Source organism: Magnolia sinica, chromosome 6, assembly GCF_029962835.1.
Source record: "Magnolia sinica isolate HGM2019 chromosome 6, MsV1, whole genome shotgun sequence".
Taxonomy (NCBI): Eukaryota; Viridiplantae; Streptophyta; class Magnoliopsida; order Magnoliales; family Magnoliaceae; genus Magnolia; species Magnolia sinica.
In genome coordinates this window covers 10,959,802-10,974,619 of record NC_080578.1, presented here as the reverse complement: position 1 = coordinate 10,974,619, position 14,818 = coordinate 10,959,802, and the positions used below count along the sequence as shown (strand labels likewise).

General features: G+C 39.7%; 1 protein-coding gene across 2 annotated transcripts; it reads left to right on the top strand.

Moving 5' to 3' along the window:
• The first annotated feature begins 1,570 nt into the window (after positions 1-1,570).
• LOC131248261 (O-fucosyltransferase 29) lies at positions 1,571-14,193 on the top strand. Of its 2 annotated transcripts, XR_009172177.1 has the most exons (10): positions 1,572-2,295; positions 2,493-2,583; positions 3,864-3,940; positions 8,392-8,480; positions 8,577-8,766; positions 9,672-9,853; positions 10,933-11,035; positions 12,175-12,503; positions 12,971-13,470; positions 13,614-14,193. XR_009172177.1 is itself a non-coding variant. In XM_058248453.1 (9 exons), exons 1-9 carry the CDS (start codon positions 2,095-2,097, stop codon positions 13,392-13,394), a joined length of 1,686 nt encoding a protein of 561 aa, XP_058104436.1. In that variant the 5' UTR covers positions 1,571-2,094; the 3' UTR covers positions 13,395-14,193. The 2 variants fall into 2 exon arrangements, 1 of the variants encoding a protein (XP_058104436.1); XM_058248453.1 differs by having other exon boundaries at positions 1,571-2,295; positions 12,971-14,193.
• Positions 14,194-14,818: the final 625 nt, after the last annotated feature.

Here is a 14,818-nt window from a genome sequence, read left to right as displayed (position 1 = left end):
TTAGGATCTACTTTATTTTTGGGATCATACTCTAGTATAAGCTTTAAAAAACGATGAACGGTCTGGATATACAACATATACATCATCAAGGTGGGTTCTACAGAAAACGCCTACTAACCTTGTTACTCATGCTATAGCACTGAGTAAACTCTGTGGGGCCACCCTGATGTATATGTCATTATCCACACATACATTTTTTTTCGGTGCATTTTATCGCACGAGCCCAAATTAAATTATATTAAAAGTTTAAGTGGACCACCCCACATAAAATAATGAGGATAATGACATCCACCGTTGAAATCTTTGTAGGGACCACAGTGATGGTTATTTGTTTGCATTTTCAGGGCTTCTAGTTCGCATTTTCACTGGACGATCTAGTTTTCTAATTTCTCCGTTGAATTTTCACCGTCGATTTTTTTAATTCTTGGATGGATACCCATCAGACGGTTAGGATTAACGCTTTATTCTGACCACAAATCGAATTGTCGGGATTGTTCTATTGATTAGACTCGTCTGCATGTTCGTCAGAGGAGCAACAGACCAGTGGCAGACCACCTAAGCATGGGGCCACACTTTCTTTCCGAATTGAAAACCGGAGCGTGTGATATCGAATCCATCCATCACGTGATCCTTCTTATGTTGGCTGTATAAACCAAAAATCAATACTGTTTGAAACTAAGGTGGGCCACACCACAGGGGAAAATGTGAAATCACCTCTAAAACCTTTAAAATCATGCAGTGTGGGCCACCTGAGTTTTAGATCAGACTGATTTTCGGAATGTCTATTCATCCTGGGACCATCTGATGAACAAGTTGGATGGAACTTACATACAATGGTGGCCCCACACAAAACTATGGTTCGCACCTCCTCCCGATCATTCCAAGCAGTGTGGCCCACCTGAGTTGTGGATCGGGCTGATTGTTCATCTCGTCAAATGAAGTCGAGGGAAACACCTAATGGACGGAGAGGATCGCACATTCGCTACACGTGGGCCCCAATGAGCTCTGGTGTCGTACCCGCTGTTTAGTGTTGCGTTGATGATCCGATAATTCCTCCGTTGGATTCTTATAGCCCTTTTTCGGGGAGTTATTTGATACTCTGACAGAGTATGGCGCTCGATGCACAGGCACTTAGAAATTGTACACGTGGCATGCATTACCTTGAATTAAACTGTCGTAGCTAGGTCACAGGCCAAAAATTAGATTGGTCAGCAATCCTAACCTCTGATTAGTGGACACTTGTTTGTTGAAATAGGACCATCTTTTAACTGTCCGCTAAATATCCACCACTGCGATAGTCAATCAGACCGACGGTTTTACTTGAATCACTTGAATGCCACAAACGCAGTAATTTCAAAAGTGCCTGTGTATCATCCATCACACTCTATCAGTGTATCAATTCCTCTTTCAAGTCCGATAAATACAAAGGAGATTCGGTGGAGACATTAACGGGGTGCATAGCGTGCCAGATGTCACAATGTATGATAGATCGGCCAAGTCATCAGGCGGCGGTCTTTCAGAGTCGCGTGGCCCACCTTATGGGCGGACTGGCTTGATTTTCGGCCCATTCCATTTCCCCTCGCACGCACGAGCCACGTTCGCCGTGTAGGCGAATCGCCTTTTCAAATCCTCCTCGCGCGATTCGCCAAACCCTTTCTATTTCAAACGGAGAACCTCCAATTGCAGCCGTTCGGTTCGTTACATTTCCCCACCTTGAAAACCGCAGAAGCTCAGTTCCCTTTCCTTCTCACTCCAGCAGAAAACGCATACACCGAATCTCCGTCTACGTGCCATTTCACTCCACGTTCATTCCACAACCCATCATAAAACCCTAATCTCGGTCGCCAAATTAGGGTTTAAAGATTCAAGTCGAAGATCGTACGGTCCGTCCTGAAATACTATTCTCAGAGAAGCATTTATTCAAGCATTTACAGACCGAGATCTTTCATCCCCCCTCAGCCCCTCCTTCTGTGTCTCTTTTCAATGCCCACCGAATCAGACGCCGGATCTCATTTCCTCGCGTCTAAGACTGGTCTCTAATGGCATCTGAATTTTCGTTAGTATGAGACTAGGGCTCGTTTCCAGAGCTCCTCGATGGCCGTGGGAAAGGCGCAGGAATGCTGTCAATCTCCTCAGAAGCAGTTCCAGAAATTCCCGCGGAAGATTTCTCGGTCATTCCTTTGCGGATTGATGCTTTTTGCTTTGGGCCTGATATCTCTTTTCACTGGGCATGTCGCTTCCGACATTGAGTGGTATTCGCAGCGTCTGATGAAACGATCTATATTCTCTAAATCGGTATTTTGGTTTTCTCTTCCTCTTTTTGATGTTCCATTGTGTCTGTATAAGTGTTGAATTGTGGTAGTTTCGCTTTGGATTTTCATAATTGTGATTTCGTGGTGGAGTAGATATCAAGGTCGAGGGATATGGTTGCTTTATTCGTTTGAATAATGGTCTCATTCTTCGAAATTTCACCAGTTTTGAGTGTTTGGCAGGACGGCAGTCGCCATGTGCGGATAGATATATGGAAATCGAAGTCTTCAAATTTGTACTATGGTTGTAGCAGTAGAAGTCCCAATTTCCCTCGTAAGTTCTCCTTTCGCATTTTAGTTATATTTTGTGAAAATTGAAATGCATGGTTCAAATGTTTTTAGAAATATTTAGAATCTCCTTTTAGGTGGAATTTTACTTACTGGTCTTCTTTAGGAGAACTTTTAAGCTTTGATATAGACATGGAGAGATGCTGAGGCGATTCATTGCAAATATGTAAACCTGGTACTTATGGGCAAAGATCTGGGTCATTTATCCATTGGGGCCCACCGCGAACATGCCCTGGTCCAACAATCATGCTGGTCCACTTATTGGACCTGGACTTGTCGCACATGTACATCGAATGTTGAACGTTGGTCATCTCCTTACCTAACCATCCAACTTACTGAAACATGCGGCCCACGTGGATGGGTGATTTTTGGACCAGGGCGTGCTCACAGTTGATCTCACCTGTTGAATGTGAACACCATCCCAGATTTGCAATGTAAATCACTTCTTGAATTTATGTTATTGCATTTTCATTCTTGTAGTGTTCCTATATAGTATTCCCTCATTGCTAGTTATTTTAGTACTTGGTCTAACTGTTGAAACACACATATGCTCTGGAATTTATCTTACTGAGATATAGTATAATATTTCAGTTATCCTATTAAGCAACTGCATTAGCTAGAGTTGTTTATCCACTCCCAATTCCACCATGCATAAAGTAGACACAGTCTTTAGTTTTACTCATTCTTCAGTATTAGCTTGCACCGACCATGCAGTTGGATCTCTAAATCAAATTATGCAGTTGAGTCAGTAGACAAAAGATTTCTTCAAACACAAATTTATGTATGTATAGTACATGCTTTATTGTTCTTTATCGAATAATTCTCTTCCCACATCTTATCTTACACCAAACAACTACCTTTTCTATAGATCACGGTCCACTTCTAAGTCTGTTAATTCTAAGATTGAAAGTTAGTTTTGGTGCACCATATCGGTCACACCACTGAAACCAGGTTGCATCACCATCATCCTGTATTGGACTGTTTTGACCGATACAACTGTATCATTTACCACCAAAACCAATGCATACGGGGAATATTTACCGGTTTTGGACAATAATTTAACCACTGGTCAGTTCATAACTATCTATTAGTTCACCAATTAAAGTGGTTCTTTACTTTTGAGATATTGATCAGCGCTGGTAAATGTAATGTGAAAATGCAAGATTATCGTTATACATGTATTTTCAGGAACTAAATGACAGCTATGTATTCATTTTCTTATGTATGTTGCTGAAAAATCTCTGTTTGTTTTATATTAAATTGTAGCTGCTTTACGTGAAAGCAAGTCTAATGGCTATTTGCTTATTGCAACAAGTGGAGGACTAAACCAACAAAGAACAGGGGTAAGTGGAGAGAATCTTTCTGTTCTGCTTTTTTTCTTTTTGGGTGTGCACGTTAGGAATCTCGTGGATAGAAATAGTAATTTAGTACCATTCTAAAAAAAAATAGTAATTCGGTAGGTCAAGCACAAACATAAGCATACAATGCTTTATAAAATTTTCTTTTAATGCCTCTTTGTGAGAAAATAAGTGCTAAATCTCTGGAAGCATATGGATTTTCTATATGTCTAATATTTTGCTTAGCTTGGCACCGTAATTCGTTATTTTGTATTGCTATGTTCAATCTGGACAATATTTACTGCTAGAATCGATGAAATGAACAGGTAATTCATCTTGGAGCTTAGTGCCCTGAATAGCTTTTCAACTTATACTATAACTTTTCAGATAGAAGAGGTTTTGAAAGTTTGCATGCACTATGAAACTGGTGGTAAAGAAGATTTAGTTGGTGACAGTGGTTATAGAATCAAGCAGATGGTTTTCCTTTTCAGTGGTGTTCCCAAACTCATTATCGACATTCATTTTAATCTGCATATATTTGCAAGAAACATTTGCAACAATTGGGTGACGGTTTGAGCTAGATATTGGGATCTGGTAAGCAACACGATACCTGGGATTCCCTTGAATGAATGCATTCAGTTGAATCTGACAGAAGTAGTAGAACTTAGAAGAAACCTACAAAAGCAGCCTATGGGTGAGTTTCCTATGACGAGCGAGGCTGCTTGTTATCCCATTGTGCTTTTGCATGCTTTGGTGTGTGGATGTGGGGGTGTGTGTGTTGCGATGGTCAATGAGCCCCTCACTGATGGATACAATCCAAATTATGTTAGACTGAAGTAGGCATTACTTTTTGAAATGTGAGTAATTTTATTTTTATTTTTCCAAAATCTAAAAAATAACTATGTACTAGACTATTAGATAGGGCTTGATTGTAGTCAATCTATGTAATAGTCTATTACATTTCACATGTGGGGTTTTGTGCCCTCATTACCAATCCCAAGCCAAATAAAGGAGCATTGCGTCAGGTTAGTAGTTGGCTTCAAACTTATGCCATGACTTCCATCATGAATTTGAACAACATGACATTCCAAACTCATGCTAGGGCATTTCTTGTAAGAGACGCGCTACATTGGAACATGGGTGTAGTGAGAAATGGGCAAGGGTTGGATAGGGCATATCCCAAAAGAAACGCATCGCAACAACACGCGGTTGCTACGCAAGGGTTCTCATGCCATTCTAGACACACGCAGGTAAAGAAGGTCTAGCCCTTGATAGAGTGGAACGGCAGAATTGAATTCATGTAGCCAACCTCAATTAATTGGGATAAGGTGTAGATGATGATGATGATGCCTTTCACAAGAAAAATGATGATGAAAAATCTAAAAAAATATGCATCATGATAGATGCATGAAGGCTCAATAATGATTAATGAGTGACCTTGTTGTTACTCTCTTGGTGAGTTTATTGCCAATTAGTTTGCATCTCTAAGAACAATGGAACACGTAGCTCCCTATCTTTAGCCACTACATATTTGATCTCTAAAATACAAGATGCAATCCTCCATGGACCAAGCGTATTAGTTGTAGCTCACTGGTGGCATTCCAAGAATCCCCTTTAGGGCGCGTTTTGGATTGTAAGTTGTTTTGCTTCAGCTACTTATGCCTCAGGTGTCTGATCTAAGTTTCTAATTATTCAACGCATAAGTATTTTTGCCAAACACCATACTTATTCCTAAAAAGAATATATAAATTACGACATGCATAAATTGCTTTTGCGGCATCACTTTTGATGTGGGTCGTCCGTCATCCAGACCCATCTTTGATGTGGGGCCTTCCATCATGTGGGGTCCACCTTTAGTATCCCCCATCCATCGTGTGGGGCTAACCTTTGATGTGGGCCGTTCATTATGTTTGGTCCACCTTTGCCCTATCTTCAATGTGAACCATCTATCATGTGGGCTCTACCTTCAATGTGGACCACCCACCTTGTGAGGCCTACCTTCAGTGTGGGCTATCCATCATATGTGGGGCACACCTTGGATGTGGGCTATCCATCATGTTGGAAGTTGGATGTGGATCATCCATTCATGCGAGGCCCTCCTTTAACGTGTACCGACCATCATGCGGCGTACAACTTTGAAGTGGGCCATCCATCATGCAGGGCTGACCTTGGATGTGGGACATTCATCATTAGGGGCCAAACTTTGATATGGACCGCCCATTATGTGGGGCTCTCCATTGATGTGGACCATCCATCATTTAGGCCCCACCTTCTGTGGGTTGTCCATCATGCAGGGCCACTTTTGATATGGACCGTCCATCACATGGGCCCACCTTGATGTTGGTTGTCCATCATGTGGAGCCCACCTTCAATCTCTCTCTCTCTCTCTCTCTCTCTCTCTCTCTCTCTCTCTCTCTCTTCCTTCAGCAAAAGTAAAAAAGGCATTTTTTTTTTTTTTTTTTGCTCAAGGCTGCAAGTCATTTGTAAGGTGTTCAACAACTTTTAAATGGCATTTTACCAAACTAATTATGTCACATAAGCTATTGATTTGCTGTTAATCAAATAATTAGCTTATCAATGCATTTCCAAACACACCTAAGTTACTATGTAGAGCAAGAAGACGAGAAGCTGCACAACCCTTATCTAAGTGCAAACATGTCTACTACATTTAACACCACGTCACCCAAAGGCCTAGAAAAAGCCACCACAGCCTCCCCCTTTCCAATTTTTAGGACACAACTGACCCTGGACCTTGGGTGTCCCAGAGTGCACCCATCAAAATTGAACTTTTAGTAACTCTTTTGAGGCAGTTTCCAGTCGACATTACCTTTCTTTTTAAGTGCCCTCTGGAATCCCACCTTCCAGTCTCAAAGGAGGTCTGAATGCATACTCCCTGGAAATAGGTTTTTATTTTGAAACGCGGTTGATCCTTGATTTGATCTGAAAAACTGTATTTGCTTTGAATCCTTGGAATTTTTGACAAGATTTTTCTGAGAATTGTTATTCCTCATCTAGCATCAATGTGCTTGTATCCATAGATGTAGAGTCAACTTGGATACAAATTTAATTTCAAACTTTGGTAATGGTATGAAAACTTTGTATGAAGGGATATGAACCCTACTTTTTATTCTTTTTTATTTTTTAATTCTTTTTTATAAGCTGGCTTTGGCCTGTAACTTTTTGCTACTGCTTTCATTGCAAGAAAATATTATTTTCACAGTCAATTAAATTATAATATGTATCTTAACTTTTGATATTAGTTTATATAAAATTCCTAGGCACTTCCACTTCTTGACTTTCAAGAACTTGATTTGTAATTCAATACACAAATCAGTTGGTTCTGTCAGGCTAGCTATATGTGGTATAGTACAATTATTTCCTTATGCGATGGTCAGATGATATCTTGAGCAGTTCTGTATCCGGGACCCTTGACACAAATGGATGCGTTATGAGTTCCATACAAATTACTTCTCATCAACTAAAGTCTACTTTGTCAAGCGTTCATCTTTTACCATTAATTTCTAAGCAAGCCTCCACCATGGCTTATTTGAGAGCGTGTGTGAAAATGGAAGGATGATGTTCAGTAGATACAAGGTAGCTGATCATAGAACTTTTGAATCTACCATGTAAAACCTGACATCAAAAGGCGAAGGTGGTGATGGTGATGGTGATGGTGATGGTGATGATGATGTCAGTGACCATTAGTTTGTATGTGGCATTATTGATTTATTGAAGCTAATGAGGCATGATGATATCAAGTGAGCAGCAACTTGTCAAACTTCTGCTAAGCAATCATGAGAACAATTGGACCACAAATAGCCGGGATGACACTATGAAGAAGAAGAAGGTGGTGGTAGTGATGGTTGTGACAATGACAATGGCAATGAGTGAATGAATCAGCATCATCAAAACCTTATACCAACTAAATGGGGTCAGCTTCACGAATATTATTTTTCCATTCTGTGCTACCATTGAAATGCCAAAATGTCAGGATTCATGAGAAAAAGATTTGCCAAAGTTTGACATTGGCTTGCCAACCTGACACAACCCTCATTGAAATTTCTATTCCTTTTACAATCTTTTTCAAGATATTTGGACATGTACTAAAAAGGAAAACCTCAAGATAGTTAAATATGATGATTAACCATAACTCTTCCTTTACATGGTGGTTCTAGATGATCTGCCATCTTTGGTATTTAAACTCAGTGCTAACCGCAAGGAAATATTTTTCAATAGCAATTTAAATGTTTCTAGTCACACATCATTTATGGCACTCCCATATACTTGGTTCGTATTCTTCTTATGCATCATAGTCATACAATATAATTTTGTGAATAATCGTTCCATGGCATGTCATAAAAAATTGCACTGGTAAAACAATATGATACTGTAATTTTTCATGTGTTCTTTCATTTTGTGTTTCCCTTACGGAAGTCACAACCTTTCTCCACCCTCAGATAACAGATGCAGTAGTTGTTGCACGGATTTTGAATGCTACTCTAGTCGTACCTCAGCTGGATCACGATTCCTTCTGGAAAGACGATAGGTGAGTTGGTTTCTATGATTTATGTATTATAGCAATCCTTGTCTTCTTCTTCTTCTTCTTTTATTTATAGTTTATGATGAAGATGTCCCTTGGCAGTGAATTTGTCAACATTTTTGACGTCGAATGGTTCATTTCCTACCTTTCAAAGGATGTAACGATTGTCAAAAGAATCCCGGATAAAGTAATGAGATCAATGGAAAAACCTCCGTATACCATGCGTGTCCCAAGGAAGTCAACTCCTGAATTCTATCTGGATCAAGTGCTGCCAATACTCTTGAGAAGACAGGTAAGCAGGCTATGTAATCTGTTATTGGATTTGATTTTCTTGATTTATATTCAATGCATAGACTGGTTCTTGGGATATTGCTATTCTTCTTTTGGCTTGTTTGGTAGTTTGGTAAGAGCTTCCTTAAGTTCCTTGCTCTTTTGAGAAATTCCAAGAACTCTAAATTTGTGTTCAATTAAAATATGGCCTTGCTTTGTAAAAACAACGAAGAAAATCTTTGGTAGTCCCAGAGCTGATAATCTCTGGAATTGTGATCAGTTTTTTTCAGATTATTTGGCCACTACCTCTAATCTGGCCAATTCTTATCTGAGTGGACTGGCTGGTTTTGTCTTTTTCAAGGATCATGGTCTATTATATGGTTTTGTTAACATTTTTTTGTTTTTTTTTTCTTTTTTTACCTTCTGATGTAAGTTTGAATAGCCAATCCTGCTATTGGAAAGTTTTAAACACTTGAAAAACAAGGAAATAAAGAAATCACCGAAGGGTTTCCTTAAACTGCCATTTTCTTTACTTGTGCTAAATTTTATTTGTGAAATTTGGAAAGTTCACCTATTTGTGTGTGCTTTTGTACTGTTGTGATATGTATATCATGATTATATGTAAGTTCAAAGGTGCTGTCATTTCTACAACACTGGTATGTATAACTCAAGGCAAATCTGAAAGTACATATAAGTTAATTGACCAAAGAAAAATAAAAAGCCAAAGCAGTTAAATGTATAGAAACAAAGGAATGACGTTCACCCCTGAATCTACTAGCACTTTATCAGGCTGGTGTCAGAATCTCTGACATTCCTTGATTGTCATGCCAGACTGGAATTACCGTTGCCGGTCTGAGTTCTGGTTTATTTCCATGCATTTATATGATAAAGTTCAGTGCAGAATTTGACATTTCAAAACTTTTGCAGGCTCTGCAGCTGACAAAGTTTGATTACAGGCTCACAAGCAGTCTGGATGAAGAATTGCAAAAGCTGCGCTGCCGAGTGAACTATCACGCAATAAGGTTTACAAAGCCTATACGAGCACTTGGTCAAAAACTGGTTAAGAGAATGCGGAGGATGAGCTCACGTTTCATTGCAGTTCACTTGAGGTATCTTCAGTTTGTTACTTCTTAAATTTGAGCGAGCATGCCATGAAATTGACCCTTTCTATCTCATCAAATTTATTTTTTTTAAGGCATACATGAAATGAATGTACCTTACCTTCTTGAATGCACTCAACTATAATATGAAAAGTTGAAATGTCCATTAGTTTTCATCTTTCTCTTTGCATTTAAAAATGTCCGTTTTTCCCATACTCTATGACATAGAAGCAAGCACTTCTCCAGGAATCTGAGACTAATTTTTCATGCATTTATGCCAGTTATAGGCTCAAAACACCAAAAGGCTGTTCTTTTTCATGGATTGATGAGTTGCTTTTCCTAGGGCTTGTTAGGATTGGTGGAAATAAGAAAGTTACTGATGAAAGGAAATCGATTTCCTCATATGGACAGTTTTCCTTTTGCGAAGGATAATCAGATTGAGGAAATCGATTTCCTTAGATTTCCTCAAAAAAGGGCCATTTCCTTTTCCTCTCTTATACAAGGGAACTTTTTCCTTTTCCACGGTTTTCCTTGGAAATTTTCCTTTCTTGAGCTGTGTTTTGATTTCCACAATCCAGGTGTGATGGTATCCCTCGTTTGCAAAAGACGAGCGTTGAGGAAATCAATTTCCTTTTCCTCAGTTTATATATATATATATATATATATATATATATATATATATTTAAGAGAAGGGCCATTTCCTTTTCCTCTCTGATACCTAGAGAAAAGGGAACCCTTTCCTTTTCCGGAGTTTTCCTCAGGTGTGACAATTTCCTTTCCTCTGTTACCATTTGATTTCCACCAATCCAAACAGGTCCCGCCTTTGCACTTTTCAAATGGCCATGTTACTGTGTGCATGCTCTTGCACATGTGTCTCCATAAAGATTAAGGGAATTCTTTGACTTATCTGTAGAAAAGCTTGATTTAGATTCTTGAGATGGTAGTTCAATTGTTCTTTCTGTGGATTGACAAGTGTATCAAACCCTCATTACAAACCATTAGGTTTTTTCGCTCTTTCGTTGTGACTTCTCTATTTTCATCCTGTTCTTTACCACTGGTCTGAAGATCTCTTTAAATTTATCTGACAGGTTTGAACCTGACATGCTTGCATTTTCTGGGTGTTACTATGGTGGAGGTGAGAAAGAGAGAAATGAGCTGGGCGCCATCAGGAAGCGTTGGGCAACACTACCTGTGAGATTGTAGTCCCATGTTTTCTAATTGACAGTTTGTTTATCCAAAGTAAAAGGAAGAAATGAGAATTTGTTTATGCTTCTCTAAAACCAACTTAACAAAGAGTTGCTTCTCTAGAGCTCCAATAAAGCACTTCCTGGTATGAAAACAATGCTATTAAAAAAAGGGGGGGCCCTCGCAACCAAGGGACTGCTGGCTATTGTAATTTGGATTTGCAAATAACTGGCTTAATGATCCAGCTGTGTTATTAAGAAAACATTTTTTTAAAACGTGTACATTATAAAAAAAATAAAAATTAAAAAATAAAAAAAAGAAGAAGAAGAAGAAGAAGTGAACAGAAAATAGCAGACCTGATTGTTGCCCCTCCATGCTTGGATGTTTGTCTTATGTCTAAAATTCCAGATAATTTTTTGTCAAAACAGAATTAAAATACATTATTTTATCAAGTGGATAAAGTATCCTTGTACTCAATGTTTTAGTCTAAATTGTTGCATCTGGGAATATTTGAACTGTATTACTCTCCTAAATTCCTAAATCAGCTACCAAAGCGATCTTCCTAGAAGATTAAGGGCCTGATACCACTGGAAAATCAGTTCACTCCTAGAAGATGAACTTAAGGGCCTTTTTGGAAGCCACTGAAAAATCGATTAAGCCAGTTTATAGCCTACGGGCATGACTGTAGCTAACAGTGCCTGTCAGCTAAAACCTGAATGGCCTGTATTATTATCATATTGTGGCCCACCTAAATATTCAATCAGCCTGATTTTAAGGGCATGGAAATTTCAAGCCAGGACATGCCATCTGGATGGTTTGAATTTTTCCAAACATTTGGCATGGGTGACGTGGTGTAAGAAGGTTCCATCTCTAGCAGTTTGGATTTTCCAAACATGTGCCTAGTTGGCATGTGAGAAACATGTGGAAGAAGGTTAATTATTTTATTTAATAAAAAAAAAAAAAAAAACAACCGAGCTGTTTTCCCAACAATTTTTCATGCAGACCCCATCGAGATTTAATGTGGCAGGCAAACAGGCCCTCATATTGCCAGATAAAAATAAATGAATTACCGTTGAATAAGAGTACATACATATAAAAGACTTGGTCTGATTTGTGCTTAGATTACCAATTCTACCTTTTTATAGGATTTAAGCCCTGATGGAGAGCGGAAACGAGGGAAATGTGTACTCACTCCACATGAAGTAGGATTGATGCTGAGGGCACTTGGTTTTGGAAAAGATTCGTACATTTACGTTGCATCTGGAGAAATATATGGTGGGGAAGAGACACTACAACCTCTTAGAGACCTATTCCCAAACTTCTACACCAAGGAGATGCTTGCTGACCAAGAGCTGAAACCCTTTCTCTCTTTCTCTTCTCGCCTTGCTGCCATTGACTACATTGTCTGTGATGAGAGTGATGTTTTTGCGACCAATAACAATGGCAATATGGCCAAGATTCTTGCAGGCAGAAGGTATGTCACAAAAGTCTCAAAATTCTCATGAATTTCACCTTCATTCCTTGTTCCTTTTTAGACACTATTTTTTTTTTTCTGGAACTGGACAACAATTTCCTTCTATTGATCCAAAAATCAAAAAACCAATTTCCTTCCAATAAAACATGCACTTCAGTGTGGCCTGGCACTATTGGTTGAAATTAATAAAAGAATTTGCAGATGTTGGATGCTCTCATATATTCAAGTCTCTCCTATGAGCAGCATATCCTTTGATTCCCTCAAAGGACGATTTACCCGTCATATGAGAAAGAGAGGCAAAAAGGGGGGGACTTTGAATTGTTGTTTTGCATTAACTGGGAGATTTTGCATTTTGGATGTCTATTTGGTGGACTGATTATTTGAAATCCTAGTAGGTATAGATTCCTTGGACCCGCCTTTCTCTCTTTCTTTCATCTGTTTTACTTCATTCATCTTTTCAATTGCAGGAGGTACATGGGGCATAAGAGGACCATCAGGCCAAATGCTAAGAAGCTGAGCTCCTTGTTCCAGGAGAGGCAAGAGATGGATTGGGAGACTTTTGCCAAGAAGGTGAAGTTGGCCCAGAGAGGCTCTATGGGGGAGCCTGAAGAGATGCGGCCAGGGCGAGGTGAATTCCATGAATTTCCAGCCTCTTGCATCTGCCGGAAACTGTACAAAGATGGTGACAATGGCAATGACAGTAATGATAATACACAGAAGCCAGTGGAAGAGCATGTCAGAGTCCCAAATGGGGTAGTTGTGTCCACAGAAAAGACTGGAGGGAAGAGAGATGGGGGGAGTTTGCAGAGACTGAAAGAGGACAGTAGGACAGGCGAAGAACAAGCTGCTTCAGAAGGAGACATGGAGGAAGAGGAATTCTTGCCAGATTAGGAGAACTGGGAAACTGAGCAAAAGCAGAGATATTGCATGTCTCAGTAGCCCACTGGCAGACTCCATCATCTCACTGGTAAGCCAATTCAGATATCCTCCATTTGAGTTACTGAGTTGCTGACACATCTGGGTTGATGAATGATGAGAGCATTGAGCAGCACAAAATGCCAGCTTCAAAAAACTGACTTCTTTTCGCCTCAATATCTTTAGTTGCATCAGTTCTAGGGGACCCAAGGAGTCGGGCTTTGTGTATAGAAGGAAATGGCTGATAAGCAAGCGGCTGGCTTGGTATCTCTCTCTTTTTCTTCCCCCTTCTTTTTGGTTGTGAGATAGAAGGTTGGGCAGTTGTGCTTTCGGGTACTAAGATTTCTGTTGCTCCATGGAAATGAAACTTTGGCAGAGAGGCCAAAAAGGTGTGCCGCTGCGTCTGTGACAATATGGGGGTTGGAGGGTTGGTTTTATGGAAGTGGGGAGTTTATGAAGTTTCATAATCAGCCTTGGTCTCCTTTCAGGCCTCTTCATGGGCTGTGTCGGATTGACATGCGTGGAGGGTGATTTGTATTTGACATAAATGGTAGCTAACTCCCACCTTAAGCTCTCAGATACTCAATACAATTTTTTTCAGGTACCAAGGAAATGGACTCTGCAGTCCATGTACAGCATCCTGCAACAACGCCCATAGGTCTAAAACTTGGTGGGTTGACTCATTGACAAGTCTTTTGTGTCAGCATAAATCGACTGAATCACCTAGTTTGGGTTTTTTCGTTATAAATAAGGCCCTTAGTGGGACTCACCCAAATCACTGATGTGCCTGATTTCATATAATATCATCACAGTGGGCCTTGTAAAATTCAAGGGTGGACATCTCTCTCCCTACTGTTTCCTTTGACATGGCCCATCTGAATCATGTCTGCCTTTTTCTTTTTCTCTTTTTTCGCTCTGGAGCTAACATAGGATAATATATCTAGTGGTCGGGTGGATCTCACATACACATCATGGGAGGCCCCGAGAAAAAATCAAGGTTGGCCTCTCATAAAGTTCTGTTTCTTAAAATAATTCTCTGTTTTTTAATAGTCAGGGAATGGGACCAACCATCACTTTGGTGGGCCCACTATAATGTATTTGTTAAATCCACTCCAACAGTTGCATGTGTAATTCCACATTAGTCCCAGGCCAAAAGATTGGGTTGACTTATGATTCCAGTCGGCTACACCAAAGGAAATGGTTGGGAGGTAGACGTCCACCGTTGAATTTTACAGGGCCAACCTTGATGATTTTATGAAATCATGTTATAAAATTTTTTAGCATGGGGCCCAAAAATAGGCCCATCCATGATTCAGTTGGGTCACACTAAGGAAAACAGTTTGAAGGGTGAGCGTTGCTCTGTGCACTGTTTCCAATTGGTCCATCTGAACACGGGTGGG

Coding starts and splice junctions, on each gene's coding strand:
- LOC131248261 (XM_058248453.1), top strand. CDS start 2,095: ATGGCCGTGGGAAAGGCGCAGGAATGCTGTCAATCTCCTCAGAAGCAG. Junction 3,941..8,391: donor TAAACCAACAAAGAACAGGG/GTAAGTGGAGAG, acceptor CTCCACCCTCAG/ATAACAGATGCAGTAGTTGT. Junction 9,854..10,932: donor TTCATTGCAGTTCACTTGAG/GTATCTTCAGTT, acceptor TTTATCTGACAG/GTTTGAACCTGACATGCTTG.